General features: G+C 38.6%; 1 protein-coding gene across 2 annotated transcripts in view; it reads right to left on the reverse strand.

Moving 5' to 3' along the window:
• Window positions 1-27837, reverse strand: part of DOK5 (docking protein 5) — a 66347-nt gene that overhangs the window by 10491 nt on the left and 28019 nt on the right. Inside the window, exons 2-6 of one of the 2 annotated variants that reach the window (XM_026664859.2) lie at window positions 21846-21953; window positions 7130-7244; window positions 5932-6051; window positions 4328-4517; window positions 2338-2473 (exon numbers count right to left, since the gene is read on the reverse strand). In XM_026664859.2, the coding sequence (XP_026520644.1) occupies window positions 2338-2473; window positions 4328-4517; window positions 5932-6051; window positions 7130-7244; window positions 21846-21953 (669 nt within the window). The remainder of the gene's footprint in view (window positions 1-2337; window positions 2474-4327; window positions 4518-5931; window positions 6052-7129; window positions 7245-21845; window positions 21954-27837) is intronic. The other variant, XM_087959267.1, reaches the window with a different exon arrangement.

Raw genomic sequence — 27837 nt, forward strand, 5'->3', positions numbered from 1 at the left:
GCTAATAATAATTTCTAATAATTATTATTTTTACCATGCCAAAAAGTCTTGGATAACATTTAACAAGCCTGTGCATTGATAAATTTCCATCTATCAATTATGAAAGGCAACATTGCCTAGATTGACACATACAGTATACTATGCAAGTACATAAAGATGTCCTAAATTCTTGGAAAGAACTTATGAAGGTCAACATTAGCTAAAGAACTGACAACTGTGACTTCATATTGTTGTGATAGGGAATAATAATGAGCACCTTGGGTGCAATTCCAAAACAATTTGAGAGTTCCACTTGAACACCATCAACAATGATGGGATTCAAAAATGTTTACTGCCAGTTCTGTGGGCATGACTTGGTGGGTGTGGCAGGGGAAGGATACTATAAAATCTCCATTCCCACCCCACTCCAAGGCAAGGATACTACAAAATTGTCATTCCCTCCCCACTTCTGGGGGAAGGTTACTGCAAAATCCCATTTCCTCCCCACCCCATTAACCTGATTTCCAGCTCTGTTCTCCTGTTCAGGGCAACAAAAGAAGACCCAGCCGATCAGCTGGGACTCGGGAGGCAGAAAATAGATGGGGGCAGGGCCAGTCAGAGGTGGTATTTGCTGGTTCTCCAAACTACTCAAAATTTCTGCTACTGGTTCTCCAGAACTGGTTAGAACCTGCTGAATACTACCTCTGATTAACACTGACAAAATCACCACCAGTCAATTGCAAAAGGCAACTTTACTTGGAACAACTTACATCCTGTGATGATACCTTTAACACCTCCCAACAATAACAACTGCCTATGACCCAGATCCGTGAGAAGGACTTGATAGGTGAAAGTCTGTAGAGATTCTCAGTCATCCAGATCATGGTTGTCTTGAATGACTGAGAATTCCATTCCCCACTGTCCTATTCCATTCCCACTATCCTGTCAGAGCTGAAGAAGCTTCTTGGATGAGAAGTGAAACGTCAAAAGAAGAAAACAAGGAAGTCCAGTTGCCTCCTGAAAAAGCACCTTTGGAACAACTTGATAGGTGGATGAAAATTCCAAACCCACTCTAAACATCTGGCTGACTGTGTGACCAACCATAATATGTTAATCTAACATCTCTAATTTTGCCTGGTGATTTCAGGTACCAGCCGATCTATCTCTGCTTCTGTTCCACAAAATCAAAGAATACATTTCTGTCTTCCAGTGAAATTCCAGCGTGATTTGGGGCAAAATATCACATATATTCCAAATGAGGTTTCTAGTTTAAGATACATTTGTTCTCAGGCAGATAGTTTTCATCAATCTCATATTGCATCATGAAGTTTGTAGGCTTAAAGCTGGGTAAACAAGTCAGCACAACTTTGGTCAAGGTAAAAATATTGGCAAGATGTTTCCCATTTGGGAAATGGACAACAATCTGAGGAGGACAAGATTATTGATCCAACTGTTTGGTTTCATGCAGTAGTTCTGTACATGATCTACACAGAGATTATGTTTCTGGCATGCCAAACCTTTCCTTTCAGGTCCTATTATAACATGTACTTGATTTCTCCAAACTTCATATTGAACAAAAAATGTTTATGAATGAAAATTTATAAAAACAAATTTAAAAAAAAGAAAAAAATAACAAAAAGAGAGTTGGCATTAGACTTAATACAAGAAAATGTTATAACTAAGATGATACATTATCTGGTAAAAGGCTAAAAAAGGGCAATTCTGTAGATTTGCTGAGAAAGGCAGAAGAACACCAAAATGCTTTTCCTTATAATGTCTTCTTTTGGCTTACTTGTGTTATACCCTCCCCCACCCTAAAGACTCATGAGAGGCTCATATCTTTCCAAGGAGCTTTCTTTTAATATTTCAGGGTCAAATGAGTAGCTCAGCAACAAGGGTGAAACCAGGAGTGGATAGACTGCAGTCTTAGAAATGAAAGGAGTTCCAAACCACCCTTCTGCCAACCCCTAGAGCAGATGTGTTCATCCTTGGCACCTTGAAGACTCATGGCCTTCAACTCCCAGAATTCCCCATGGCTGGTTGGGGAATTCTGGGAGATGAGATCCACAAGTCTTCAAGGTACCAAGGTTGGACACCCCGCCTTAGAGGATATCTGGCCTACTGTTTTATAACAGAGGCGAATCAATCCATTGGGATACTTGAGGTAGCTTTCACTTCCCATATTCATCCATCAAACAGCAATTGCAGCTACAGGTTCACTTGGTAAACCCATTGCTTAGAAACAAAGATGAGGAGTAAGCTAGCAAGAGCAAGTAGATTGCTTTGCTGTTCCTACCATCCAACCTGAACTCTTACTTAAGAAGGTGGCTTGTGTGTTCATGAAATTAGGAGGCCTACCATTGAGGTTTTCACACTCTGCAGTAAGTGGTCATGTTGTTCTGCTATGGTCAAGGCAGCTGAGTGGACTTTCTGATAGATTGCCTCCCCATCTCTTGTCTGGAAGATGAATAGGCCTTCCCCAGTATCACACATCCTGCCAGAAAAAGAACAGAATGTGGTTCCACATGATTCAGAATAATTTAAACTGTTCATTCCTACAGCAGGGTCTCTGCTGGGGGAAAGAAAGGAGCAAGAAAGGATGAAGCAAAAATAGCAGATACTATAACAGTGTATTAAATTCAGATGAATTTCTGTCTTCCCCCCATTTCTTGCAATTTTACCATGTTTCTTGACACAGAAGTCAATCCTGTTCCAATTTTATGCTCCTTTGTAGCTTTTCCATTGCAAAATATTGCTATGGAAATACCTTTCTCTGCAGGTTTTGGGTATGCAATTTTCTATAAAGTGTGTATTGACTGGAGAGCTGTACCACGACATGCAGAAATGTGCAAAAATCTGAGGCTCCTTAAGAGTCCAGTTTGCATATGTTGCTTGCATATTAAAATTTAAACCACAGTTATTAGTCAAAGATAAGTATCACACGTATATCCTTGGGTAGACAGATAAGCACAAATATTTTCTACATCTGGGGAATCTAAATAAAGGCCATACAAAGCACATTTAATGAAAATAAAAGCACAAAGAGAGAGAGAATTTAAAGTTCATTTCATCTCTAGAAGGCTACTTTTTAATACTCTCAAAATTATACATTCTTTCTCCGTATAACAAGATAGCTTACAACCCATTATTCCATACGGAGCGCAGATATGAATTAGTAGAGTAGCAGCAGAATGTCCTCAACTTACAACCACAATTGGGACCAGAATTTTTGTTTGCTAAGCAACACGGTTGTTAAATGAGTCACAATGAAATTTATGACCTTTTTTGCCACAGTTGTTAGGTAAATCACTGCAGTTGTTTGGCGAATCACATAAGGATGAAGCAAATCTGGTTTCCCACATTGACTCTATTTATTGGAAGCTGCTTGGGAAGGTCACAAAAGGAGATCATATGACTCCAGGACATTACAACTGTTGTAAATTCATGCTAGTTGTTAAGCACTCAAATTTTGATCATGTGAACCTGGGAATGCTGCAATGGTCCTAAGTGTCAGGACCAGTCTCAAGTTCCTTTTTTCAGTGCAGTTGTAACTTTGAACAGTTGCTAAACAAATGCTTGTAAGTCAAGGACTACTTGCATACTACCATAGCATACAACCATGCTGCCATTTTGGCTGACTATTTCCGCCAGATTAAACCTGTACATTTTAAGAGGACTTTCAGTACTGGAAAAAAAAATGCGTTCATCTCTGAAGCAGAAAATATTGTTCTTCCAGTACTGGATATTCTAATTCATCCATTGTTAAATGCTCTCTCTTGTCTACCCACCAGGCCAAAACTGTACATGTGTGTGAATATATGTGTGTGAATATATGTGTATGTACATGGATGGGAAATGTGTTTTTATCCTTCCTTTAAAATTATCCTGAATAAAAAACACAGGGCTGATGTACCTGTGTTGCATGCAGAGAAGTATAGGTTTGATTCTGCACATCTTCAGATTGGGCTGAAGAAATTAAAAAAGAAATCTAAAACAATCCCCCAAAAGTCCTTGCTAACCAATCTAATACCAGAAAAGATACAGTCCAGTCTTGAATCATGCTTCTATAGCTTCCAATGCAACTGACTGTAATCAGATTTACACTTGTCAAGAGATTTAAAATATTGGCTGTTCTCCCAAAACCAAATAGACCTACTTCCTCTGCCATCAAATATATCAGATGTTATATTAATAGGACAGAGAACAGTTGTTGCTACTGTATATGTCTGTTGGCTTGTTGTGTGTCTTGTTAATACGATATACAAGGGCTCCATCCAATGCAGAGAGAATTTCCTGTTTTCAACAATATTATGAAAAAAAAATATCCTGCAGAAACGAATTTGCTCACCTTCCAGCTTCAAATGTAAACCAGGTTGAGTCTCTCCCATATCGCCGGAGGGCACTTAAAGGCCAAGACACAAGTTTTATTCTGGGATTCTGTATGTCCCAAAGACAGATATTTTCAAATGTTATCTGCAAGGTACATTCCCCATGCACATCTAAATTAGGTGAAGGCATCAAGTACACGTGGAATCTCTCTGGGAGAAAAACAAAACATTCAAATTAAAATCCTTGCAGAACTAAAAGCCAGCATAATCGTAACAAATCATGCGTCACTTTTTTGTGGCATTTTCAAATTGATCCATAACTATTCCTACATTTTTTCCTAACAACCTACAAAATGAAAGAGCAATTTTACATGGCTTGGATAATTTTTATTTGATTGTACCATTTCCATTGGCAGAAGAAAATCATATTTTTGAATGTCACTGAAGAAACTATTGATTGTAAAAACGTAGTTCACTGAAGACAAAATTTCAGTTTAGGGTTTTGCTAGACATGGTACTTTGCTCTATGGTTTATATATGTGAAACCGCTTCAAAAACATGAAGCCCCAATGCAATTGTTAAAACTTAAATTCTACGAATTAGGGGTACTAAATTGTGCATGATGTACACCCAAAGAATCTGCAAAATTCTGCCTACAAACTTTCTGTTTTGGGAAGTTAGAAAGTCAACAGGGTTCTTAGTGATATAGAAGTGTAACTGTTGGACATGAACACAAGGGGCAATCCAAAAACCCTTGGATCCTACAAGGACAATCCAAATTATGCATTTGTTAAAATAGATTGATTTCCACATAAAAGAATAACAGAGTTGGAAGGGACCTTGGAGGTCTTCTAGTCCAACCCCCTGCTCAAGCAGGAAATCCTATACCATTTCAGACAAATAGTTGTCCAATCTCAGCATTTTTCACATTCCTAACAACAGCTGGGATTTATTCTCATTTTAAATAATTTCTCCTTTGCTTAGAAAGGTAGGACTGAAACATTTAATTAAGCAATGCTGAATCTACCTCTGTTGGGTGACACATAGTTTAACTGGCAAGAGGGAAAGAATGGGGCAAGAGAGAGGAGGACAGAATATGTCACTTGCAGATTAAAAAAAATTGACTAAATTAAAGAATTTAACAAAAGGAGCATTTCTGGATTTTATCAAGCCATTCTGAAGACTCTGTCAACCCTAGAGTTGGCCTGGCTGAAACCATCTTGGAGCTGCTGCCACACTAGAGCTGAGGGATAGGGACGGGGGGATTAGAGATAGCTGGGGCTGTGTAGCCAAAATAAAATACTTTCTCTTGAGAACCAACGAGGTTCTCACACCTGGCTGGAGGAAGGAGGAGTGATGTCACCAGACCAGCGAATGCTGCCTTAATTCAAGCATGTGACTGGAATTGAGGGGAAAAATGTTCATTTTTGATCAGGGGAAAACTGAGGGACCCTTCAGAGCTGGTGTTCACCAGATATATGCTAATATGATATTTCCAATAAAGCTATTCTTTGAGGAATCTACCTGCCTCGGAGTGTTGCTTGCAATGGATCTATTATTTGGCACCCTGATAGGCACCCTGAACGTGTCTATTTATGGTTATATGCAACATGTATTTACATACCATTCTGTTCCCTCTCTACACCAGAAGCCAACAGGTCAGGTTCTCCCAGGCTAATATCGTTAATCTGAGTCCCCAGGCACTCAATTTGAAGGACTTTGCACCATTCATCTGCTTCAAGTTCTGCATACAAATGACCAAAAATCTGCAGTTTGGTGTGGACCATTTGTAATATTTACAGCTACCACAATTGTGCAAGCACACATGCATTAGACCTACTGTCACATGAGGCCAGGGGTGGGATTCTACCAGTTTGCACCTATTTGCTAGAACCGGTTGTTAACATTCTAAGCAGTTCAGAGAACTGGTTGTTAGAAGAAATTACTGGCCTAATTCTGTAAGGAAGGCAGGAAGGAAACATTCTGGTGTTGCTTACAGAAACTGCCTCTCCGTTAACCCTTATTACATTCTTGGCAGAAACTAGACTTCCTGTCTCAGGAATGTCTCTGGAGATTTTTTTCCCTCCTTTGCTGGTACTTTGCTTATGTGGAGTGACCATTCAAAGTTACAATGGCACTGAAAAAAGTGACTTATGACCATTTTTCACACTTATGACTGTTGCAGCATCCCCACAGTCACGAGAGGCCAGGGAAGGAGATGCGTGCCTTGATGTGAGTTATATAGAGTTCACCACACCCAGCCAATAACATGACCACCAAGCCATGTCCACCCAGTTAGATGACCACCAAGCCACACCCACCACCTAAGCCACACCCACAGAACCAGTTGTTAAAAATTTTGAATCCCACCCCTGCGTAAGGCTCCATTCAAAATCCAAGAAAGACACCCTTAGACTCCATTCTTACAGAGAAAAGGACTTTTACTGGAAATCAAGTGGTAGCATCAAAAGAATTCAAGATCTGAGATATTAGGCACGAAAATCACATATACAAAGTTATGGCAACATTCCCACCCACAACAGGTCAAAAAGTCCATCCAATCTGAGATATGTATAACGTCATCTGGGGCATCTTCAGGTAGTGATGCAGACATCTGGCCGTTGACCTTGGCCTGGTTAGATAAGATGCAGCTGTGCAGTATGCAAGTAAGCATAAACAATAAAGTTTTCCCCAAGTGTTACAGTTCACTCTCTAAAGCCTCCAGCACACTTCCCCCAAAGCCCAATATATCCTCCCTCCCCCCGTTACTATGGCAGCCGGAAAGACAAGCAGAAGAAAGATTTTTGAAGTCTGACACCTACCTGATTCACAAGCAAAAGTCCTGGATGTGTCATCGTTAAAATATATCCCTACAGCATGTTTCCTTGTACCTTTTGGCAACCGCAATATATTCTTCACATGATTAAGTTCTGTAACCTGGAATTAAAAATTAAAACAAAAAAACAGCCATTCGTGAATCTCGTTAAGGTTGTTTCACAATGAATATTCTAGGTAACAGGTGCAACCTGACAAATCAACACCATTCATTTGAGGTAAAGAACCTAAAGCTCTTTTCTGTTTTCTACATCCACAGGCCAATTTCATGATCAGGTAAGCTTACCTGTACCTTGACAGGGTCTGGAATGTAGCAACTGATTCAGGAAAGGAGAAATGGAAATACAACATAAATACAGGTGGTCCTCGACTTACAACCACAATTGAGTCCCACATTTCTGTTGCCAAGCAAGACAGTTAACTGAATCTTGTCCCATTTTATGACCTTCCTTGTCACATTTGTTAAGGGAATCCCTGCAGTTATCAAATTAGTAACACGGTTGTTAAGTGAATCTGGCTTCCCCACTGAGTTTGCTTCTCAGAAGATCACAAAAGGAGATCAAATGAGCCTGGGACAGTACAACCATCAAAAATATGAGTCAGTTGCCAAGCATCTGAATTTTGATCATGTGACCATGGAGATGCTGCAACAGCTGTAAGTGTGAAAAACGGCCATAAGTCACTTTTTTCAGTACTGCTGTGACTTCGAATGGTTACTACACAAACTGTGATTAGATGAGGACTACCTGTGTTAATTTAAAAGGACAAATGAAGAGCAAATGGACTGGAATATACTTTATCGAGGAACTGGATTCTGAATGTTGAAAGATTAGTAATGTGATATACCAGTAGTCCCAACCTTTATAGCTTAGTGGCCCAATGGGGGCAGATACAAACCAGCCCATGGAAGAATTGGGCCAGCGCATGCACATGTGCAGGCCAGCCCACTGTTTGTGTGAGTCAAGCTGAGTGAATGCCGGCCCACCACTCATGCAAGTATAGACCATTGCCCCGGGTTTGGGGATCCCTGTGTTGTGTCAGGATTCTGACACTTAACCCCATTTAAATCATGAGTCTCTAGCCAAACTTCAAAAGGATTTATTGGGAGTTAAATGACGCGGCATTGCTTGGGTGAAGCCGATTCTGAGACACATCATTCATTGCCACCCTTCACCCTGGTTTCCCCCCCACCCCCTGGGGGGAAATATCATAATTTGTATTCTCCAGTGGGACACATCCATAGCCAAGAGTCATCAATCATACTCTCCAGTTAGAATTTTGCATGGCAGAAACTTCGGTCACCTAGAAACTATCTTTGAAAACATTTATGGAATGCAAGCTGCCCACTGTTCCCCCCTCCCTTTCTGTTGGCAACTCTAAAAAGACCACAGAAACATTTTATGAGCTGACATAATATACAGTAGCCTCTTGTAGTGAAAGGGTCCAAGGTCAGCACATGAAAACCACCATATGTACATGTCTCTTATATACAGGCACAAGCAACTACTAAACTCCTAAGCAACAAGACTCCCAACTTTTATCCACTTGTATGTGCATCTACATGCAGACGTGTCTTTTCTCTCTGGAACTGAGCTAGTGAGTCCTCGACTTATGACCACAATTGAGCCCAAAATTTCTATTGTTAAGTGAGACATTAGTTAAGTGAGTGTTGCCCCATTTTACGATCTTTCTTGCCACAACTGTTTTTTTACTTTTTATTTTATTTGGTTTGTCAATTGCTTACAAGATAATAGGTATAAGTAAAAACATAATTATGAATACATGGATACATATAAGAAGAATAAAAGAAACAATAGGACAGGGACGGTAGGCATGTTGGTGAGCTTACGCACACCCCCTACAGACCTCTTAGGAAAGGTCAATAGTAGGCAGTCTAAGGTTAAAGTTTTTGGGATTTGTAACTGTTAAGTGAATCATCACAGTTGATACGTTAGGAACACAGTTGTTAAGTGAGCCTGGCCTCCCCATTGATTTTGCAGGTCAGAAGGTTGCAAAGGGGAGGGGCGTCACATGACCTTAGGACACAGCAACGGTCATAAGTATGAGTCAGTTGCCAAGCATCTGAATTTTGATCATATTTTGGTCATGGGGATGCTACGGAGGTCGTAAGTGTGAAAAATGGTCATAAGTCCCTTTTTTCAGTGGCTGTTGTAACATTGAACAGTCACTAAATGAACTGTTGTAAGTCTAGGACTACCTGTACTGTACAGAATGTAGAAAAGGAATAAGAAGTAATAAGCTGAAGAAATTAAATAAGAAAGAGAAAACTGCTAAGTCAAGTTATCCAACATGCCATTCGCTATTTTTCTCTGTTCCTTTCTATTCTTTCCAAGCTTCTTTGTTTGCCTTGTTCTTTAAGTGTTTCATATATCTTTCTGAGGATCCCTTCAACTCCAAGCATTTTTCTTAAGCCATTCACTCATTCTTGACACATTTCTTTTGTGATTCATTCTGCATTGATTTTGCCTTTATGACCAAAACAAATCCATTCCTTTCTTTCATTCATTTTTACATTCGATCCATAGTCATTCAAGCAACCATTGCATTCTTGACCTCATCTTTTCTTCTTTGATTGTACACACGTCCTTATTTTATTTATTTATTTGTTTGATTTGTCAATTGCTTACAAGATAATAGGTATAAGTATATACATAGTTATGAATACATGAAATGGGTACATATAAGAAAAATAAAAGAAACAATAGGACAGGGACGGTAGGCAAGTTGGTGCGCTTATGCACGCCCCCTACAGACCTCTTAGGAAAGGGGTGAGGTCAATAGTAGACAGTCTAAGGTTAAAGTTTTGGGGGTTTGGGGAAGAAACCACAGAGTCAGGTAGAGTATTCCAGACATTGACCACTCTGTTGCTGAAGTCGTATTTCCTGCAATCAAGTTTGGTGCGATTAACCTTGAGTTTGTATCTATTGTGTGCTCTTGTGTTGTTATGGTTGAAGCTGAAGTATTCATTGAAAGGTAGGACATTGCAATGTATGATTTTATATACCATACTTAGATCAGACCGAAGACGGCGTAATTCAAGGTTTTCTAGGTCTAGAATTTCAAGTCGGGTGGCATAAGGTATTCTACAACGAGTAGAGAAGTGGAGAACTCTTCTTGTGAAATATTTCTGGACTTTCTCAACTGTGCTAATATCAGATTCATAATGTGGGTTCCAGACTGATGAGCTGTATTCGAGTATTGGTCTAGCAAATGTTTTGTATGCTCTAGTTAGTAGTGTGATATTACCAGAGAAAAAGCTACGTAGGATTAGGTTAACAACTCTTAATGCCTTTTTGGCTATGTAGTTACAGTGGGCTCTAGCACTTAGATCATTAGAAATGAGTATTCCAAGGTCCTTTACAGAGCTTGGATCATCAAGAATATCTTGACTATTCAGCTTGTATTTTATTTTCTGATTTTTGCCAATATGTAAGACAGAGCATTTATTTGTTGAGATTTGAAGTTGCCATTTGTTTGACCATTCTGATACATAGTCAAAGTCTTTTTGAAGGGTAGCAGTATTGTCTGTGGTATTGAACAGCTTTACATCATCAGCGAAAAGAATGCAGTTGCTCTTAATATGATCACAGAGGTCATTTATGTAGAGTATGAAGAGAGTTGGTCCTAGAACACTGCCTTGGGGGACACCACTATTGACAGGTACAGAATTTGATAGGACACTCCCAATTTTGACCATTTGTTGTCTGTTTGACAGGAATGCTTCTATCCAGTTATTCAGTTGTCCAGAGATACCATAAGATTTTAGTTTTAGGAGTAGTTTGTCATGTACCACTAAATCAAAGGCTTTACAGAAGTCTATGTAGATTGCATCTATTGCTTTGCCCTGATCGAGTTATGTAGTCCATATGTTTTTGCAGTGTAAGAGTTGCAGATTACAGGATAGTTTTTTTCCTGAAACCAAATTGTTTATTGGAGAGTAGGTTGTTTGTCTCTAAGTGGAGGATAATGGATTGGTTAATAATTGATTCTATGACTTTACAGGTGACGCAGCATAAAGAGATTGGTCTGTAATTTTCAACTAGGCTGGGCTCTCCCTTTTTGAAGATGGGGATGACCATGGCTTGTGACCATGGGGTAGGCAAGGAGCTGGTCCTGAAAGATTTTTCAAGATTATGCTTAGAGGTTCAGCTATGGCAGTGGTTAGCTTTTTAAAGAAGTAGGCACTATTCCATCCAGTCCAATAGATAGAGATGGTTTTAGATTGCGTAGTGCTTTTTCAACATTGTCTTCTGTAAAATCAATATGTATTAGATCATTGTAGTTGTCTGTGGTTCAGCTAGGAATTTGTAAACATTGCTGTTTACAAATGCTGAGCCGAAGAATGTGTTAAAGATGTTGGCTTTAATGGTGTCGTCATTGCAGTCTTTACCATTAGGTCCTATCAGGGTGGGATGGACCTTGAGTCTTTTAGTTTGTTGTTTACAAAATTGTAAAAAGTGTGGGTGGAATTGGTGCATAGAAGGTTTTCCTCTTGTTTAATGTGATAATTGGTGCATTCAGTCTTTATCTGGTGACATAAATTTTTGTATTGGCTTTTGAAATTGGCAACGTGACCAGATTTGTTTTTCTGCCAGACTGATCTCTTTTTGGATTGAAGTTTCCTTATTGTTATGGGTAATCTGGTTTTTTGTTTTGTTTTGGGAGTTGTTGTTGGTACATATGGTTTGATGACTCTTTTGACTTCAAGTAAAAATATGTTGTAATGGTCTTCAACAGTATTGCATCCAGTGAATAGAGATTGCCAATCAAGGGATGGGAGATCGTTGTCTATAAGATCATAGTTGCCTTTTTTGAAGTTATAATTGGGGATTATGTCATTGTGATGATTTTTGTGTGGGCGTATGTTGAGACAGTGTTTTCTTCAGTGTTTTCAGTGTTTCAGTGTTCAGTCTTCAGTGTTTCATTTAAACTACTTTCAATACCTACTTCCATATAACCAGGCAAAATCACACTCTTGAGATTTATATGTTCCTCTTTCTTTCTTTCTTTTTTCTTGATCACTAACATTTATAGCATTGGTTTTCCATCCACTCCTCAACATTATATTATCAATCCTATCACCTCTAAAATCTCCTTCCAGCATTCTATCATTTCAGTTTCAACATGAATACTGTAAACTTTACTTAGAATGGGTTTTTCTTTTCTTACTGTACTGTGCAAGCTCAATCCTTTTGGTGAGTCTGCAACTCAACATAATTGTGCAAATTCAGAAACTGTGCAAATGTACTGGATAGACTTGTACAGGTTCGGTGTACTGAATAGACTTGCACTGTACTGTATAAACTTGCAAAAATTCAGTTGGGCCTCTGGTGTCTAGAATATTAAAGTCATCTACTTGATTTAAATATTTGTAAATACCTCTAGTTTTAAAGATTTAAAGTTATCTCCTCTACCTGTTGGAAGAAAAATTCAGGTCCAATTCTAAGGTGAGATGGAAGCTGATTGGAAAGAAAGATTTTGTTTATTGGTGAACAGAACCAACACACACACAGCATCCAGTGCTGGAACAGCTGACAAAATAGAGTTGAGAGTAGGGTGGATTTTTATACCTTTTTGATTTCTATGGGGTCATGTATGGGTCATAGCTGGCTCTATAGGCAAAAAATGAAATGCAAATCCTAGGTGTTTGTCTGAGCTAATTTTGTCTTTCCTAATTGCTTATCTGGAGTTTTTGTCTGACCCAGTCTTTCTGAATGGATTACCAAATCTGCATTTCTGCCTCCCTTAAGATTCCCCCTCCCCCCATTTTTCCTTTAAATATTCTATCCTACCTTTTTAATATTCCTCAAAATATTTCATTCTCTAGGAGGGTGAGTGGGTGCTTACTTTCTAATACCACAGAACAAGCAGAAGCCAAGCAGGTAAGAATTGCCTCCTTCTACCTAAAAGCCTGGCCTACATTTAAATTTCTCTCTAGGAAAAACCGTGTGAATGATCACTTCCTTGCAAAATTTCCCTGGCTTAATAGTAACCTTTCTTTCTGCTTTCATCTTTCTTGTTATGGGATCTTGGCAAGAAGAGAATATGAGCTTGGAAAGCAAAGCAAAAAGTTTGGACTAATTAAAAAAAAAACACCTTTACTTTCCGAAAGAAGCTCGTGCATATTGAAAATGCCAAGAAAGCTATTATTGTTAATCATAGCACATGAAATGCTAAAAAGGAAGATACTCCAACATTTAGAGGAAATGAGTGGGATAGGAAAAAAAATGGTTGGCAAGTGTTCTGGCCCACCAAAATTATTTAGCTATGATATTTACTGAATTAAAGTTGTTTAGTGTCTCTTCCAAAGAAGTTCCAATCTAATTTCACATTTCAATAGGCATAATTCAGTTTCATAGCTAACCTATAATGCATAAGCTAACAGTTTCTTGAATATGCCTATAAGTGCCTATAAATGCCTTGTACCTATACATGCCTATAAAGTTTAACAAAATTCTTCTCAAAAAAGTTTCCCAAATCTGAGATACCAGAAAGAACAAGATATTAACAGGAACTGGGGGGGGGGGAGAGGGGGTTAAACTTTAAATATAGAGTTAGGAGGAGAATGTCAGAGGAGGTAATCAATAAAGGGTTACTTCCTTTTTTGAAGAAAAGATTCAGGCTATCAGAGACCTTTATTTTACTTGTAAGGATGAAATTCAAAAATGGCTTTGTGGTGGTAGGCTGAGAGAATGGCTTCAGTAGAACCCAAAAACAACATCACAGTTCTTGTGTGTGTGTGTGTGTGTACATGTGTGAAAGGCTCTATGTATCTATATATCACACACACACACACACACACACACACACACACACACACACAATGAGAGAAAGAGAGGGAGGAAGGAGAGAGAGAGAGAGAGAGAGGTAGGTAGGTAGGTTATTGGGGGGCTGGAGGCTAAAGCAAGAAGAATGGTTGCAGGAATTGGATATGTTTAGTCTAGTGAAAAGGACTAAGGATGGCATGATAGCAGTGGTCCAATATTTGAGGGGCTGCCACAAAAACCTCTTTTCCAAAGCACCAGAAGGAAGACAAGAACCAATGGATGGAAACTAATCAAGGAGAGAAGCAACCTAGAACGAAGGAGAAATTTCTGGAGAATTAACCAGTGGAATGGTTTGCTTTCAGGGGTTGTGGTTGCTCCATTGCTGGGGGCTTTTAAGAAAAATTAGAAAGCCATTTATATGAAATGATATAGGGTCTCCTGCTTGTGACCCTATGAGGTGCAATGACAGTAAAGTAAAGTAAAGTAAAGTAAAGTAAAGTAAAGTAAAGTAAAGTAAAGTAAAGTAAAGTAAAGTAAAGTAAAGTAAAGTAAAGTACACTACACTACACTACACTACACTACACTACACTACACTACACTACACTACACTACACTACACTAAAATTGAGCAGAGGGTTGGATTAGATGTCCAAGGTGCCTTCCAACAGTTTTTCTATTTTTCCTGATCTCAGTCTATGGCATTGGGACTACATTGGACTTTATTTTCCACATCCTCTCTAGTTCCTCCTTCATGCACTGGTACTTCTCCAGTTACTCATACTCCTTCCTGATCTTACTGTCACTTAGTATTGCTACATCTATCACCATTCTATATATGGATGTGTGTCCATCTGTGTGATGTGTATACATCACACAGACAGACACACATCCATTTTTAGATGTATTATTGAAAACTAACTTTATGTCTCTCTTAATTATCTATAATACTTTGTCTTTGGTAACAGCATTTCCACCCCCCATTTTTCCCCAGCCTGCTGAAATCTGAATTCTGCCTATTCAATTTCTTTGTGAAGGTAACTAGATATTGATGAGACATGAGCTATTGACTGCCCATGGTGGCTTTATGAGGTTTAGGAGGGAACGATGTAATACAAAAGATGTTTCCCAATCTATTCCCATTATCAATTCATCCTTAAAGGTCAGATACAGAAAGAGCAATTGCTCTGCCAAAATTTAAAATGAAGAACGATGGGTTTCAACAAACATTTTACAAGCTTCACTTCCCATCTAGTGCTTCAGAGTTCATCCATCTGAAGAGCAAAATGTGTTTGCTTTGGGTTACTTTTTCCTCCCACATCTGCACTTTATCAGTTCATAAAGCAGACAATGAAGATTGTTCATCACCAATGACTATTATCTAGACCGAACAAGATTCTGATTTCATACTACAGATATCAAGAAAGATTAATCTTCTGAACCCAACAGCTTGACTCAAACATCTGTGAACCAAGACAAGACACTGATTAGACAAAATTCATTCAAAATTCCAAAGGAGACAATGGTATCTGGAATGGAGTCTGAAGTCACATTGAATGTTTTCAGAGAAGCCAAGTTCAAACTATTGTGATCCTGGAAAACACAGAGGCCTTGTCATATTAGAACACCCTTTCTAACACAGAACTCAACTGACAGGTGAGATGTAAGAACAACAGCCTTTTTACATTGTTGTTCGTTTTGAATTTCAATTAAGCTACTTGTTCACAATGATAATAGAAGATAACAAAGACTAATAAACAATAACTCCTAAAGAGATACCTGAACATCCCTACATTTAATTTCGGTGAATGACTGCAAGTTTTAACATTATTAGAATGTATCTCTATCCACATATACCTGTATGCGATTCCCTGTACCTACCAGTCCTAGACAACTTTCTTTGGGTCAACAGCCCCAATTTTGTCATTTAGACATCCAATGTTATGAGAATAGCATTTATTTATTTATTTTGTCAAGTGATTATAAGATAACAGGTATAAGTATAAACATAGTTATGAATACATGAAATGGATACATATAAGAAAAATAAAAAGAAACAATAGGACAGGGATGGTAGGCACATTGGTGTGCTTATGCACACCCCCTACAGACCTCTTAGGAAAGGGGTGAGGTCAATAGTAGACAGTCTAAGGATAAAGTTTTTGGGGTTTGTGGAAGAAACCACAGAGTCAGGTAGAGTATAGAGATCACAAGGTGGAGCATGAGCTTATTTTTCTTGAAGGCTTTTAGATTATGTAAATATTGTAATAGTTGGATTAGTGAAATGCCTCTCACATTTTTAAGAGGGGAAAAAGCCTCCCCCAAAAAAAAAAAAAAAACAACACCTAGCCATTTTGCCACTGATCTTAGAGGGCTATAGAGTGCAAACAGAATATTGATGGCTATGGTGCCCACATCTACCCTAAATTTGAAAGCCCCAAATGTAGTATCTGTGGAGTCTTCGGTGCTTTTTGAGCGTGATTATTTCCTTGCAGACATTCCATTACAAACTAGGTGATGTCTTGATATTACCTAGTTTGGTAATGAAATGACTGCAATAAAACCAAGTTCAGAGAGCACCAAGGACTCCACAATTCAACCCTGTGTTACAAATAAGATTTCTCTTCTGTAATATCTGTTCTCACAGGGTAACTGCTATAATCTTCTAATAATTCTCCTTAAACTGCTGCTAATTTTTGTTACTTAAAATTAAATTGGTCAAATTTGAAGTGAAAACGCCTTTCCAATGTGAGGATTCAGACATATTTGTCTTAATCATGGCTTGGATGCTGAATTCTGTCCCTTACAAAGAAGAGTTTACAATCAGATGAAGAAGCATTCCGTTCACAGGATCTTCCTGATGATGGAAAAATTCATCCAAGGCCTCATATCTATAAATAAGAGTGTTAGTTATAAGTAAGCCTACAACATCACCAAAGGATATAAGCATAAGTCAGCTGAACAACTGCAATAAATCATTAAGGTGATAAGAACAAAATTATCAGATCTGGCTCTGCAAAATTAAAACAAACTTCAATCTGTGATGCTTATTGGAACATAACAGCAAGTTCAATAACTTCAGTAATGGCTGTTCAAGCTTTATCATTCTAAATCTGACCATAAGAAACATTATATAATTAGGTCTTGTCAGTAATGGCAACCCCAATTTTCACCACCCATCATTACCCTGCAGTAGATCTCAAACTGTTGAGTTATTGATGGTAATTGATGTGTATTTATTCTGACTTAACAAAATATTTCAAAACCAGTCTAAATTGCAAGTTAAAAGGGAGAAAAATGAAGTCACCTCCAATTCAAGCTCAATTCCTAGTGACATATAAGATATACCTAGGAATATCTTGCCATTATACAAAAGTGGTTCTCCTGAGCTTTCTTCTGGATTAAATTCCCAATATAACATTTCAAAATATAGAAACAGACTTAATAATAACAACAGGTATTAGACAACAGAAATCCAGACCACAGGAAAAATGTAAATTAATAAAGTTAAGATTAAAGCTTTATTAATTCTCATTGAAATATTGTGATATACCCTAGACCAGGGGTGGGCAAACTACGGCCCGGGGGCCACATCCGGCCCGTTGGTCTGTCCAATGCGGCCCGCCCCTGAAAAAAAATCACTGCCATTGGTCTGTCCAATCCGGCCCGCCCCTGAAAAAAAATCGCTGGGTGTGGCGTATTGCCCTGTGCCGCGTGGCCCCCAAAGCTGCAAAACAGTGCGGAGCAATCTAGGGGTAGGAAAGAAAAGAAATTTGCAAAGGCCTCGGCTGGGAGTTCGAAATCACCTTCGAGTGCGACCTCTACGAAGGTGAGTCCCCGCCGATCCCCTTTTTTTTCCGGGGCTTCCAGGCTTAAACTTTGCAAAGGCAAAGTTTGCAGGCTGGAGCGTCTTCCCGCCGAGGAGTGGGAAGGGTTCCGCCCGGCGGGCGGGCGGGCTGCTTAAACTTTGCTCGGGCGGCACTTTAAAAGCCTGCTCCCAGCACCTGAGCAACTTCCCAGCAACTTTCGGCTTCCTTTTAACTCGCGGGCGCTCGCGCCTGGCCCCGAGCCGCGCGGCAGAGGGGAAGCCCGGCGGGCGGGCGAGCTGCTTGGAGGAGGCGACCCGGCGGTGCTCCGGCAGCAGCAACAGGCAGGTTCGCCCGGGCTCCGCTCAGGTGTCTGGCTGGGGCTGTGAGGAGTTGCTACCCGGCGCAGCTCGTGCGGCTCCAGTCCCGCGTTGCCTTGGGAAGGAAAAGGCAAAACCAGGAGCCGCTGAGCCTGAGCCTCCGGTGCCGCTGCTCCCATTGCAAAGCACCGCCGCGGCTCTTCCTTTTTGCCTTTCCTTCCCGAGGCAACGCGGGACTGGAGCCGCGCGGAGCGCGCCGGCGGTAGCAACTCCTGACTCAGGGGCCTCCGAGGGGAGGGGAAGGAGGAGAAGGGTGGGAAGGGGGGGGCGATTCCCAAAAAATCTTGTGCTGACCCGGCCCGTCTGTCAAATTTTAAAAGTCAATGCGGCCCCCGAGCCAAAATGTTTGCCCACCCCTGCCCTAGACAGACATTCTTAGATTAAATTTATCCTCAGAATATAAAGCAATCATAGCAACAGGGTTTTTTGGTGGCTAATAACTCTGAGTTCAGAAACTTTTTTTCTTTCTGAGCAGGACAGAATTTATTTTGGGAAGTTATGCATAGCAAGAAATAAAATCACCTTTTGAGAGAAGAGAAGAAAAGGATTAATTATTACTTAATTCAGGATACTATATTCAGGCTCTAATTCCCTCATCATTCAGTACCACTTACATTTAGTATTAATATTAATGTATTAATAACATTTTGTATTAATAATGTGAATGAGAAAGAGAAAAAAATTCAAGATTTGCTTCAACAATTGGTCTACTCAATGTTATTTCAAACTACATACTTTCTGTGCCAACCTAAAATTTTATTGCTGTAAAGATGGATCTCCCCAATTTCTATAGACCAACAAATGAAGAGGATTGATTGATCAGATTTAAAATTCATCTTTATTTTTGTCCTCAGCAAAGCAAGTGCAGGTGCATAACACATGAAAGAAAAGAACCAGCATATTCAATATTTTTCATAGTACAGAGGAACAAAGAATTGGAGTAACCAGCAGAGGCATTTCACATCACAAATTCTTCCATATAAAATGGCACATTTAATGATGAAAATTAACAAAGACCAGACCACTGGGTCTGTATGCAACAGTGTACAGATGTTAGTCAAATTGAGAAGAACTGATAAGAACTGATAGGTCCTTGGCCTTTTCTCTGTCCCCCCCCCCCCAATGATTTTTGGTTTTGAAAATCCGTAAGTTTTTATTTCTTCAGATTCTAAGCATGGCACATAGTTTTAATAATCAATACTATACACATTATGCATCAGGCAAATGTAGACAGATGGGGAAAATTTAAGGGAATTTAAAAAGATTCAAATGCAATTTGCACATGATTTTTATTTCTTAAATGTTTTGTCAAGTCAAACAAAAATGGATCAGCTACCAGAAGCTTATCTTTTTTTGCTCCAAGGCTCCTAAACGCCACACCTAAATCCCATTTTTCTAATATAATAAGCTGCACTGCCAAAGCTTAAAAAATAAGTAAAGGTCTAGTATAGTTATCATAGCGCAGCATGGAATTACACATATATTTTCCCGACAGAGTATGTGATCCTACACACACACACACACACACACACACACACACACAGAGAGAGAGAGAGAGAGAGAGAAACAGACAGACAGACAGACAGACAGAGACAGAGACGTTCAGACAGAGAGAGGGAGATCATTATTAATTTGCAATGCTAATAAGCCATTCCAGTTTAACTGGGTGTTGTACACATTCTGAAATTCATAACATTGGTTAAAAACGATAACACAAATAGGCAAGGTAAATATCATGAACATAATGAAAATGAAAACTGAAAATCATAAATTACCATATATAATAGCAGGAATCCAAGCACTGAAAACCAAAAGGCAAACTCCTGATCAAGCAGAATAGTCACAACAACCCAGATCCTGAGCTGGAACAAAATCATTAGAGACTTTCTGAAAGTCTGTCATGAACGGGCCATATGAACAGTTGTACCTGAAGAAGAGGACAGCACCTAAAAGGTTTGTTTCTTTGGCTCCCAGAGAGGACAATCCTTGCTCAAGGAAGATGGAGATATAATGGTCAGGAAGATTTATTTAACCAGGTTCTATCTAGCAATTTTATTCCAGAAAGTATTGGACAATACAATTCTGAAAGTTCACATGTTCTCAGAGTAGGCCTTGTATTCTTTTATTATACCTTATCTGAGCCTTGGAGATTTATGCAGCTGATTAAAAATGCTAAAAATGATCCATTTTCTCTTAGATATGTGGTGATTAAAAGAAAGGATGAGAACTCTGTTTCAAAATCATATAGTAGGCTAAGCAATAACAATAACAATCTGAAGCCAAAGTCTCATCCAAACTTGACTATAACTACCAAAATCTCAAAATTCAACTAATCGCTGTAGTAGAATTCCTTAACGCTTCTGCTCATATTTGGACTATAAGTCCAAGAATGCTCACTGAGCAAAGTCAATAAGTAATTTGGCTGGAAAATGTAACAACTGGAAGAACACATCTGGTGGGTCACTTAAGAAGATAGCTCTCTCTATATAAGAAGTACAATAAAATATGCCAAACACACCTTAATTATTAATCTTCTCATCACTCCTTATCACCCATCCCCTCCTACTTGTTACTGTATGACTGTAACTTTGTTGCTTGTATCCTAACAATTTATATTGACTAGTATGATTTGATTGCTTATTGTACCCTATGACTATTATTAAGTGTTGTACCTGAGGATTCTTGACTCTTGATGAATATATCTTTTCTTTTATGTACACTGAAAGCATTTGCACCAAGAAAAATTCCTTGTGTGTCCAATCATACTTGGCCAGTAAAGAATTCTATTCTATTCTATGCTATGCTATGCTATGCTATGCTATGCTATGCTATTAACACGCAATGAAATTATTTGTAGTATATTGCAGAGCTGTGTTCCCAGGCATATGGGTTAGAGCATCAATTGGAGCCCAGGATATGGCTATGTTGATGGATGTTTGTTTTATCTTAACCACCAATTATATATTCGTGTATTCAATTTTTGTTACATTATATTGCAACTATTGTCAGCCATCCAGAGTCATCATAGTAAGATGAGTGGCCTTATAAATGGAATGAACTAAAAATACCACAAATGAACCAAAAATACACAATGAATTCAAAAAGCTGGATCAAATGTACTAGGCATGTTATCATCCACTTTCCCAAATAAATTCATACCACCATTCCAACATCCCAAAATCTGAAGCAAGACTATTAAATATTTTGTTATAAATTCCTTCAATAATAAAGAAACTGCAAGGTGTTAACATTATAACATCTATCATTTGACAAACCATGGAATATGTATTGAACTCCAACAGATTTTCATATCTTTTTTGAAGGTAGGGGCAGTCTTTAGTACATTGATTATATTAACATTTAACTAGAAGGGCTGAAGACTATTAAGCTTGTATGCCATAATATTTTTTAACCTTTATTTATCAAATTTCTGTAACATCTAATTCTACCAAATGACTCTAGTTATATATATATAGGTATAGGTAATATGATTAAGCTGGGGCAAGGAATACAAATACCAATGATTTCCTTTGTCTCCAGAGAGACATCCCTAGATTAAGTGGTAATAAAATCAGATCAATCCCAACTTTAATTCTCTTTAAATGTCAGTAAACACTGTATGTCTTTAGATGATTTGGCACAAAAGACCAATTTAAATAATTTGCATAAGATTTTCATCACAGCATGAAACTGAGGGAGAAGCATCTTATCCAACTCTTTAACTCTTCTTACCTTGTGATAACATCTGAAGTATGCAGCACGCTCATCTGAAAATTTCTCCATTCTTCTGGGCCCTTTGCTGGATGCTTTCTTGAAGACTAGCCAACATCTCTGATAAATCTATGAAAAACATACAAAAACATACTTCCCCATGACTTGTACGACAATGATTCTATGACAAATATACACTCATAAACATCTCTCCACACCTATCCAGTATTTAAAATTAGGTCTATGCAATTTGTCTCACTGATTCTAGGACACTTGAAGTTCAATTATTTTGGGACGTATCTCAGCAATTAAACATCACAAACAACATCTTTTGATAACTGAAGATTTTGATAACTGTAAATATTTATATATCCTAGTTGCAATACTTCGATATGTTGGAATGTTAGAAGATAAATGGGAACTGTCTCTCAGGATAACCTTAATTTTTATTCATTGACCATGTAAATCAGTTGTAATCATATAATGACAACCACTACCTCTGATTTAGTCTACATTTAGCATATAATCTCCAAAATCTCAATGGAGAGTTTATCATTGAAACACCTAGCTGAGTTTTTGGATTCTTCCCAGCTCTTTATTTTATCTTGTCTGATGAAGAGCTCTGCTCTTCTTTGCTCTGTTCAGTCTTGATAAATGTACTGACCTACTATGGTTAATAGATTTTCTTTTAAAGGACCAAACTTTACTCTGTTTACTTTACAGAAGGCAGGAACTTCCGATTCCATATGATGTGATAGAATGCAGCAGGCTGGATTCCTAGGAGATTCCTAGGAGATAGGGGGTGTATTCCAGACAAATAAGGATAAGGATAACTCAGTTGAGATATCTTGTGTGGGAGAAAGAAGGTGAAGAAAGCTCCTCCCTAATAGTTCTCAGAGTATACGGCAGATGCAAATAATAGACTGTTTAGTCTGGCAAGAATCTGTCTATAGGTGTCAACCAATGAAGAATTCAGTTTGAAAGAATCACTCATGTCTTTCTTGGTTTGGGAGCCTAACAAACTAGGAGAACTAAATCCGGTACCAGTAAAATTCTGAGCCAACTGGAATGGACATAAATGATACAACATTTATAAGTTAAAAATGCAGGACTTGTAGCTACAGAGAGTCTACTGTTTCACACTTCAAAACAGCAACAGTTATTAACATACAGTTGTTATGTTGTAAATACAATCAGGCTTGTTTTTGGTTAAAATTCATTTCCTTGGCAACAACTTGTCCTGCTGCAGTTTTAGAAGGCAGTGCATCAATAAGTACCTCATATTTATAAGACTTTTTGTAAGACTTGTAATTTCTTAAAAATTACAGGTGGGTGGATGAAATCTCTGGAACAGAAATTTGATGGCTACAAGATTAAAGTTCAGTTTTCAGTGTTTCCCTCGTTTAACTAGGACGTATGCAATCAAACCAATTTTGATTCAACTTACTACAGTCAAAGTAATGGCAAAAAGTTTTCAAATTTTGTGAACATGCCACATTAAAGATTAAATGTTTAACAATTAAATTGTTGTTAATTAATTACATTATTGTTTCCATGAGTGCTATCATATCCATTCACAGCAATTAATCAGAGTATCTGTTTATGTCTTTCTGCCCAACTGAATGTGGGTAAATGAAGCTGTTTGAAGAACACAGCTCGATAGAGGCTCGCATTCCCCCCGCTTTTTTTTAAGCTACTGTCTTTGACAAGCCATTCAGGTGATAAAACTGTTGTCAGAGCATCAAGCAGGAAGTCTCATCCCAGAGCACCAATTGTTTGGGATGTATTCTAAAAAATGTATTGGGAGGAGAGGATCTTCAAATTTAATCTACTATTTTATTTTCCTTTGGGGAAAATATCAAGGCTCAAAAATGCAACATCGATCTTTTGCATGCAAGGCAGCTATAGCATCTCCAGGAAGCGCCCTAGAAAAAAATCTTCTCTGTCTCATCACCTGGGCAGATGTTGGAATTAACCATTGTTCACATTGCTTTCAACTAACCTAGGAAGTGACATTATGGTGTTGATTTTCAAATCCTGACAATTTAATGTACAATGGATAATAACGTGGGAAGCTTGGAGTTGAGGCTCAACTACATAAGAAAGACCACACCTTGTCCAACTTTGTGCTCTGTCTTTCATAAATCACAACTGGCTGGATCCACCTACTGAGTCAAGCTATAAACCATATACTTAGATAGATATATAAAATGCATCTTCTCAATCCAAGAGTATCACTAAAATCCCTGCCTTGGAAAATCATTCTTATCCCTGTTCCAAAAAGCAGAAAAAATCATTTCACCATTCCTACACTTCCCACTAAGATGGGAAGGGAGGGAGGGAGGGAAGGAGGAAGGAAAGAAGCTAGATTACTGGGGCATCCCCAAAAGTCACATTCATTCTACTACAAAACATAACCTGTGTTCAGGAGAAAAATGAGAGCAATATCACTATTTAGAGAGTTCAATGAAATGCATTGTCTGGATTTCATTTTTGTTGTTATTGTTGTGTCTAAAGATTGCAGAAAAACATGCATAAGGACAAAGGGGGCTTAATGTATCCCGGAGTGCTGATTCTCCAAAATGATTAATTTGCTGCTTTCATTAAAGCCAAGGAATAGCAAGGGCTTCACTTTTCTCTATTGATCTCAAGCATATGGCAACTATTAAGGCAGGTTTTTAACAGCCAAGAAGCTAAGCGGTAGCTGTTTGTTCTAAACAAGGAGGATCAAATATCTGAAGGAATGCCAGAAGTAAATGAGGTTGGGTCATTTCCACCAGCCCCAGACAGGCACTTACAACTTCAGCTCAACATCTGCTTAAACAAGCTGCCAGTAACTAAGAAAGCTCACCGAATGGTACTTTAAAACACTGGAAATGTAAGGGGGAAAGACAATTAGTAGATTCTGACAATAGGTCTTAATTGTGCTCTACATTAGAATTAAGTTTCTCATCTTCTAAAGCACCTGAAGGCAGGACAAGAAGCAATGGGTGGAAACTAATCAAGGAGAGAAGCAACTTAGAACTAAGGAGAAATTTCCTGACAGTTAGAGCAATTAATCAGGGGAACAACTTGCCTCCAGAAGTTGTAAATGCTCCAATACTGGAAGTTTTTAAGAAGAGATTGGACAACTATTTGTCTGAAGTGGTGTAGGGTTTCCTGCCTAAGCAGGGGGTTGGATTAGAAGACCTCCAAGGTCCCTTCCAACTCTTATTTTATTTTATTGTTCTGCTCTGCTCTGCTCTGCTCTGTTCTGTTCTATTCCGCCTTTAAACATTTCTGCTGTTAGTGTTCCAGCAAACCTCCATTCCAATCAATAACTCTGAGACAGACAAAGGTACCTTTATTTGGATAGTAAACTGGAACATCTGTGGAATCCTGAATCTGAAAGTATATATTCAAAACTACAAATCCATCCCCCCTTGGCCATCATCACATCACATGGTCCAATCACAATCCGTCCTAAAGTAAGATCCTGATTTCATTCTGCGCCATACTCAGTGACCTTGAACTAACAAAAGAATTTTATTTTGTCTACTTAGAGCTACTCAATTGAATCCCCCCTCCCACTTTCTCAGGCTTGTAGCAGCATGGGAGCATTGAATCTCAATATGGCTTCCAAAGCTGACATCTGCACTCTGAGCGATGACAAATGCCTCCAAAAATCCAAGAAAGCCCTTTGTGAACTGAGTTCGTTTATTGTGACATAATTTGCTTAGCCATACAGGAGGCATTGGTTAATATCAACTAGGGCTGGAATTTCTATCACAGAATTCTTCAGTGATCTTTTTTCATTTGAATCTCATTGGAAAGAGTTTTCATCTCTCATTGGAAAGAGTTTTGGAATAACAGTGGTCTTGCAGGAAATGACCAAAGAAAGGTAATTTTACCATTTTAATACATGGGTACATGTGTGTCTCTCCGTGTCTATATGTTATAATATAAAAATGCACTATGCTGTCCTTCAAAATAATGACACAGGGTCATTTCAAAGAAAAATGTTGTACAGATTTGTGAAAACATTACTTTAAAACATAGCAGGAGACAAAAAATGCTACTTTTACATAGCAGGTAGTTAAGCTATGCTATATGTTGGTACATTATCTGACTGTGGTCTTAGTTTAGATACCTCTATTTGAAACAGGTTTCAAATGGAGGTAGGAATGAGTGAGTCATTTGTTCCTGTGCCTTCCTTCATTTTTAAAGTTCATTATTTTTATTTATTTATTGATATGCCACCCATCTCCCTGATAAGGCAACTCTTTAACAATGCAAACAGTTCTATTATTTTTACTTTAAAATTTTCATTTGGGGCACTCAGTTCACATTGAGAAATCTATTTTCTGTTCTAATTGCTGCCATGGGCACTAAGTACTAGCACTAGGGATCTAGTGCCAAAAGACTACATTGGGTGAGACTGAAATATGGATTGGGCTGGTTTGTCCTTTCATTCATAGATCACTGGGCATGCCTTATGCAACTGAACTACCATTGATATATTAAAAATGCATCTCTACTGGTTTGGATGATCAAAGATCCTCTGTTGTTCTTCTTCTCTGATATTATGTCTTTTCATTCATGCAGATATTTCTCTCTGCTCAGAACTATGGGCCTTCCAGTATTTTTACACCTCTCTCTCTCTCTCTCTCTCTCTCTCTCTCTCTCTCTCTCTCATATCTATCTATCTATCTATCTATCTATCTATCTATCTATCTATCTATCTATCTATCTATCTATCTATATCTATCTAATCCAGGGATCCCCAACCTTTTCGACGCCGCGGCCCGGTTCCGACATCAGCTGGGCGCCGCGGCCCGGTACCGGCGTCAACTGGCGCCGCCATCTTTTATGACGAAAAGGCGCTTCGGTGACGTCACGGGCGCTGTTGTCATAAAAAGATGGCGGCGCTCAGCGTTCTGGTGAGCTTTTTCGGTAGAAATGGCTTTCTACCCGAAAAGCTCATCGAGCGCTGGCGCCGCCATCTTTTATGATGAAACAGCGCTTCCGGTGAGCTTTCTACCGGAAAAGCTCACCAGAAGCGCTTTTTACCAAAAAGATGGCGGCGCCCAGCAACCAGCGGCCCGGTAAGGCTTGTTCCGCGGCCCGGTACCGGTCCGCGGACCGGCGGTTGGGGACCCCTGATCTAATCTATCAGTTATCTACATTCTTTGAGTAAGCAATGTTTTCCAAAGCACACAAAAAAGTAATAAAAATAATAAAAAATAGTGAGCAAAGGAAAAGTGAGTCAAAAGGAGATAAAAAGGAAACCTAAATTTATGCCAACACCATTCATCATAATAGTCCCTACTTTTTATCCTTTCCATTCATCCTATCTTCTATCACATCCATACCCAGATTAGATATTGCCTTTTGCTCTTCCTATTGAGTAACTATCTTTTTTGAGGACTTTATCAATTCCATCCAACCAGGACTTTTTTTTTTTTTAATCTTAGCTTCCCTTTCAAATTACTGAGTTTTCCTTCAGATATTTGTTTTGCAATCTGGTTTTCATTCATTCTCTTTACAGGTCCGAAACACCCTTAATGTAGTTATTTCATACTGATCATTCATGTTAAATTTCTGCTGACGCACACAACTCTGTCCAATACAAAAAAATTAACAGAAGATCCATCTGGTAAATGTGGGTTTGCCTCTTTCAGCAAAAATGTATTCCACACAGACAATCTGATAAAGTGTACTATTTTTCTAGCTGAACTTTCTTATTTTAAAATTTGCCTATGAAAGCCGTGGACCATGCAAATAACCATTCAGTGTGTTGTGATATTTCTGGAAAGAAACAGTAGAGTTTGTGACCTTGTCTGTGATGGTGAATGAAGACATTCAAACTGCTTCTCCTATAATGGAACTCATGGCATGTCCATTAAAGGCAGGTGTTGTAGTGGTTAAGACATCAAGCTGAAAACTATGAGTTATTTATTTATTTAGGAGATTTATATTGCCGCCTATTTGCACATGGCAACTCAAACTGGATTACAAGAATATAAAAGCATCA

The sequence above is a fragment of the Notechis scutatus genome, chromosome 3 (assembly GCF_049901735.1).
Source record: "Notechis scutatus isolate UNSWTSFEM ecotype Mainland chromosome 3, rNotScu1.2, whole genome shotgun sequence".
NCBI classification, from domain to species: Eukaryota; Metazoa; Chordata; class Lepidosauria; order Squamata; family Elapidae; genus Notechis; species Notechis scutatus.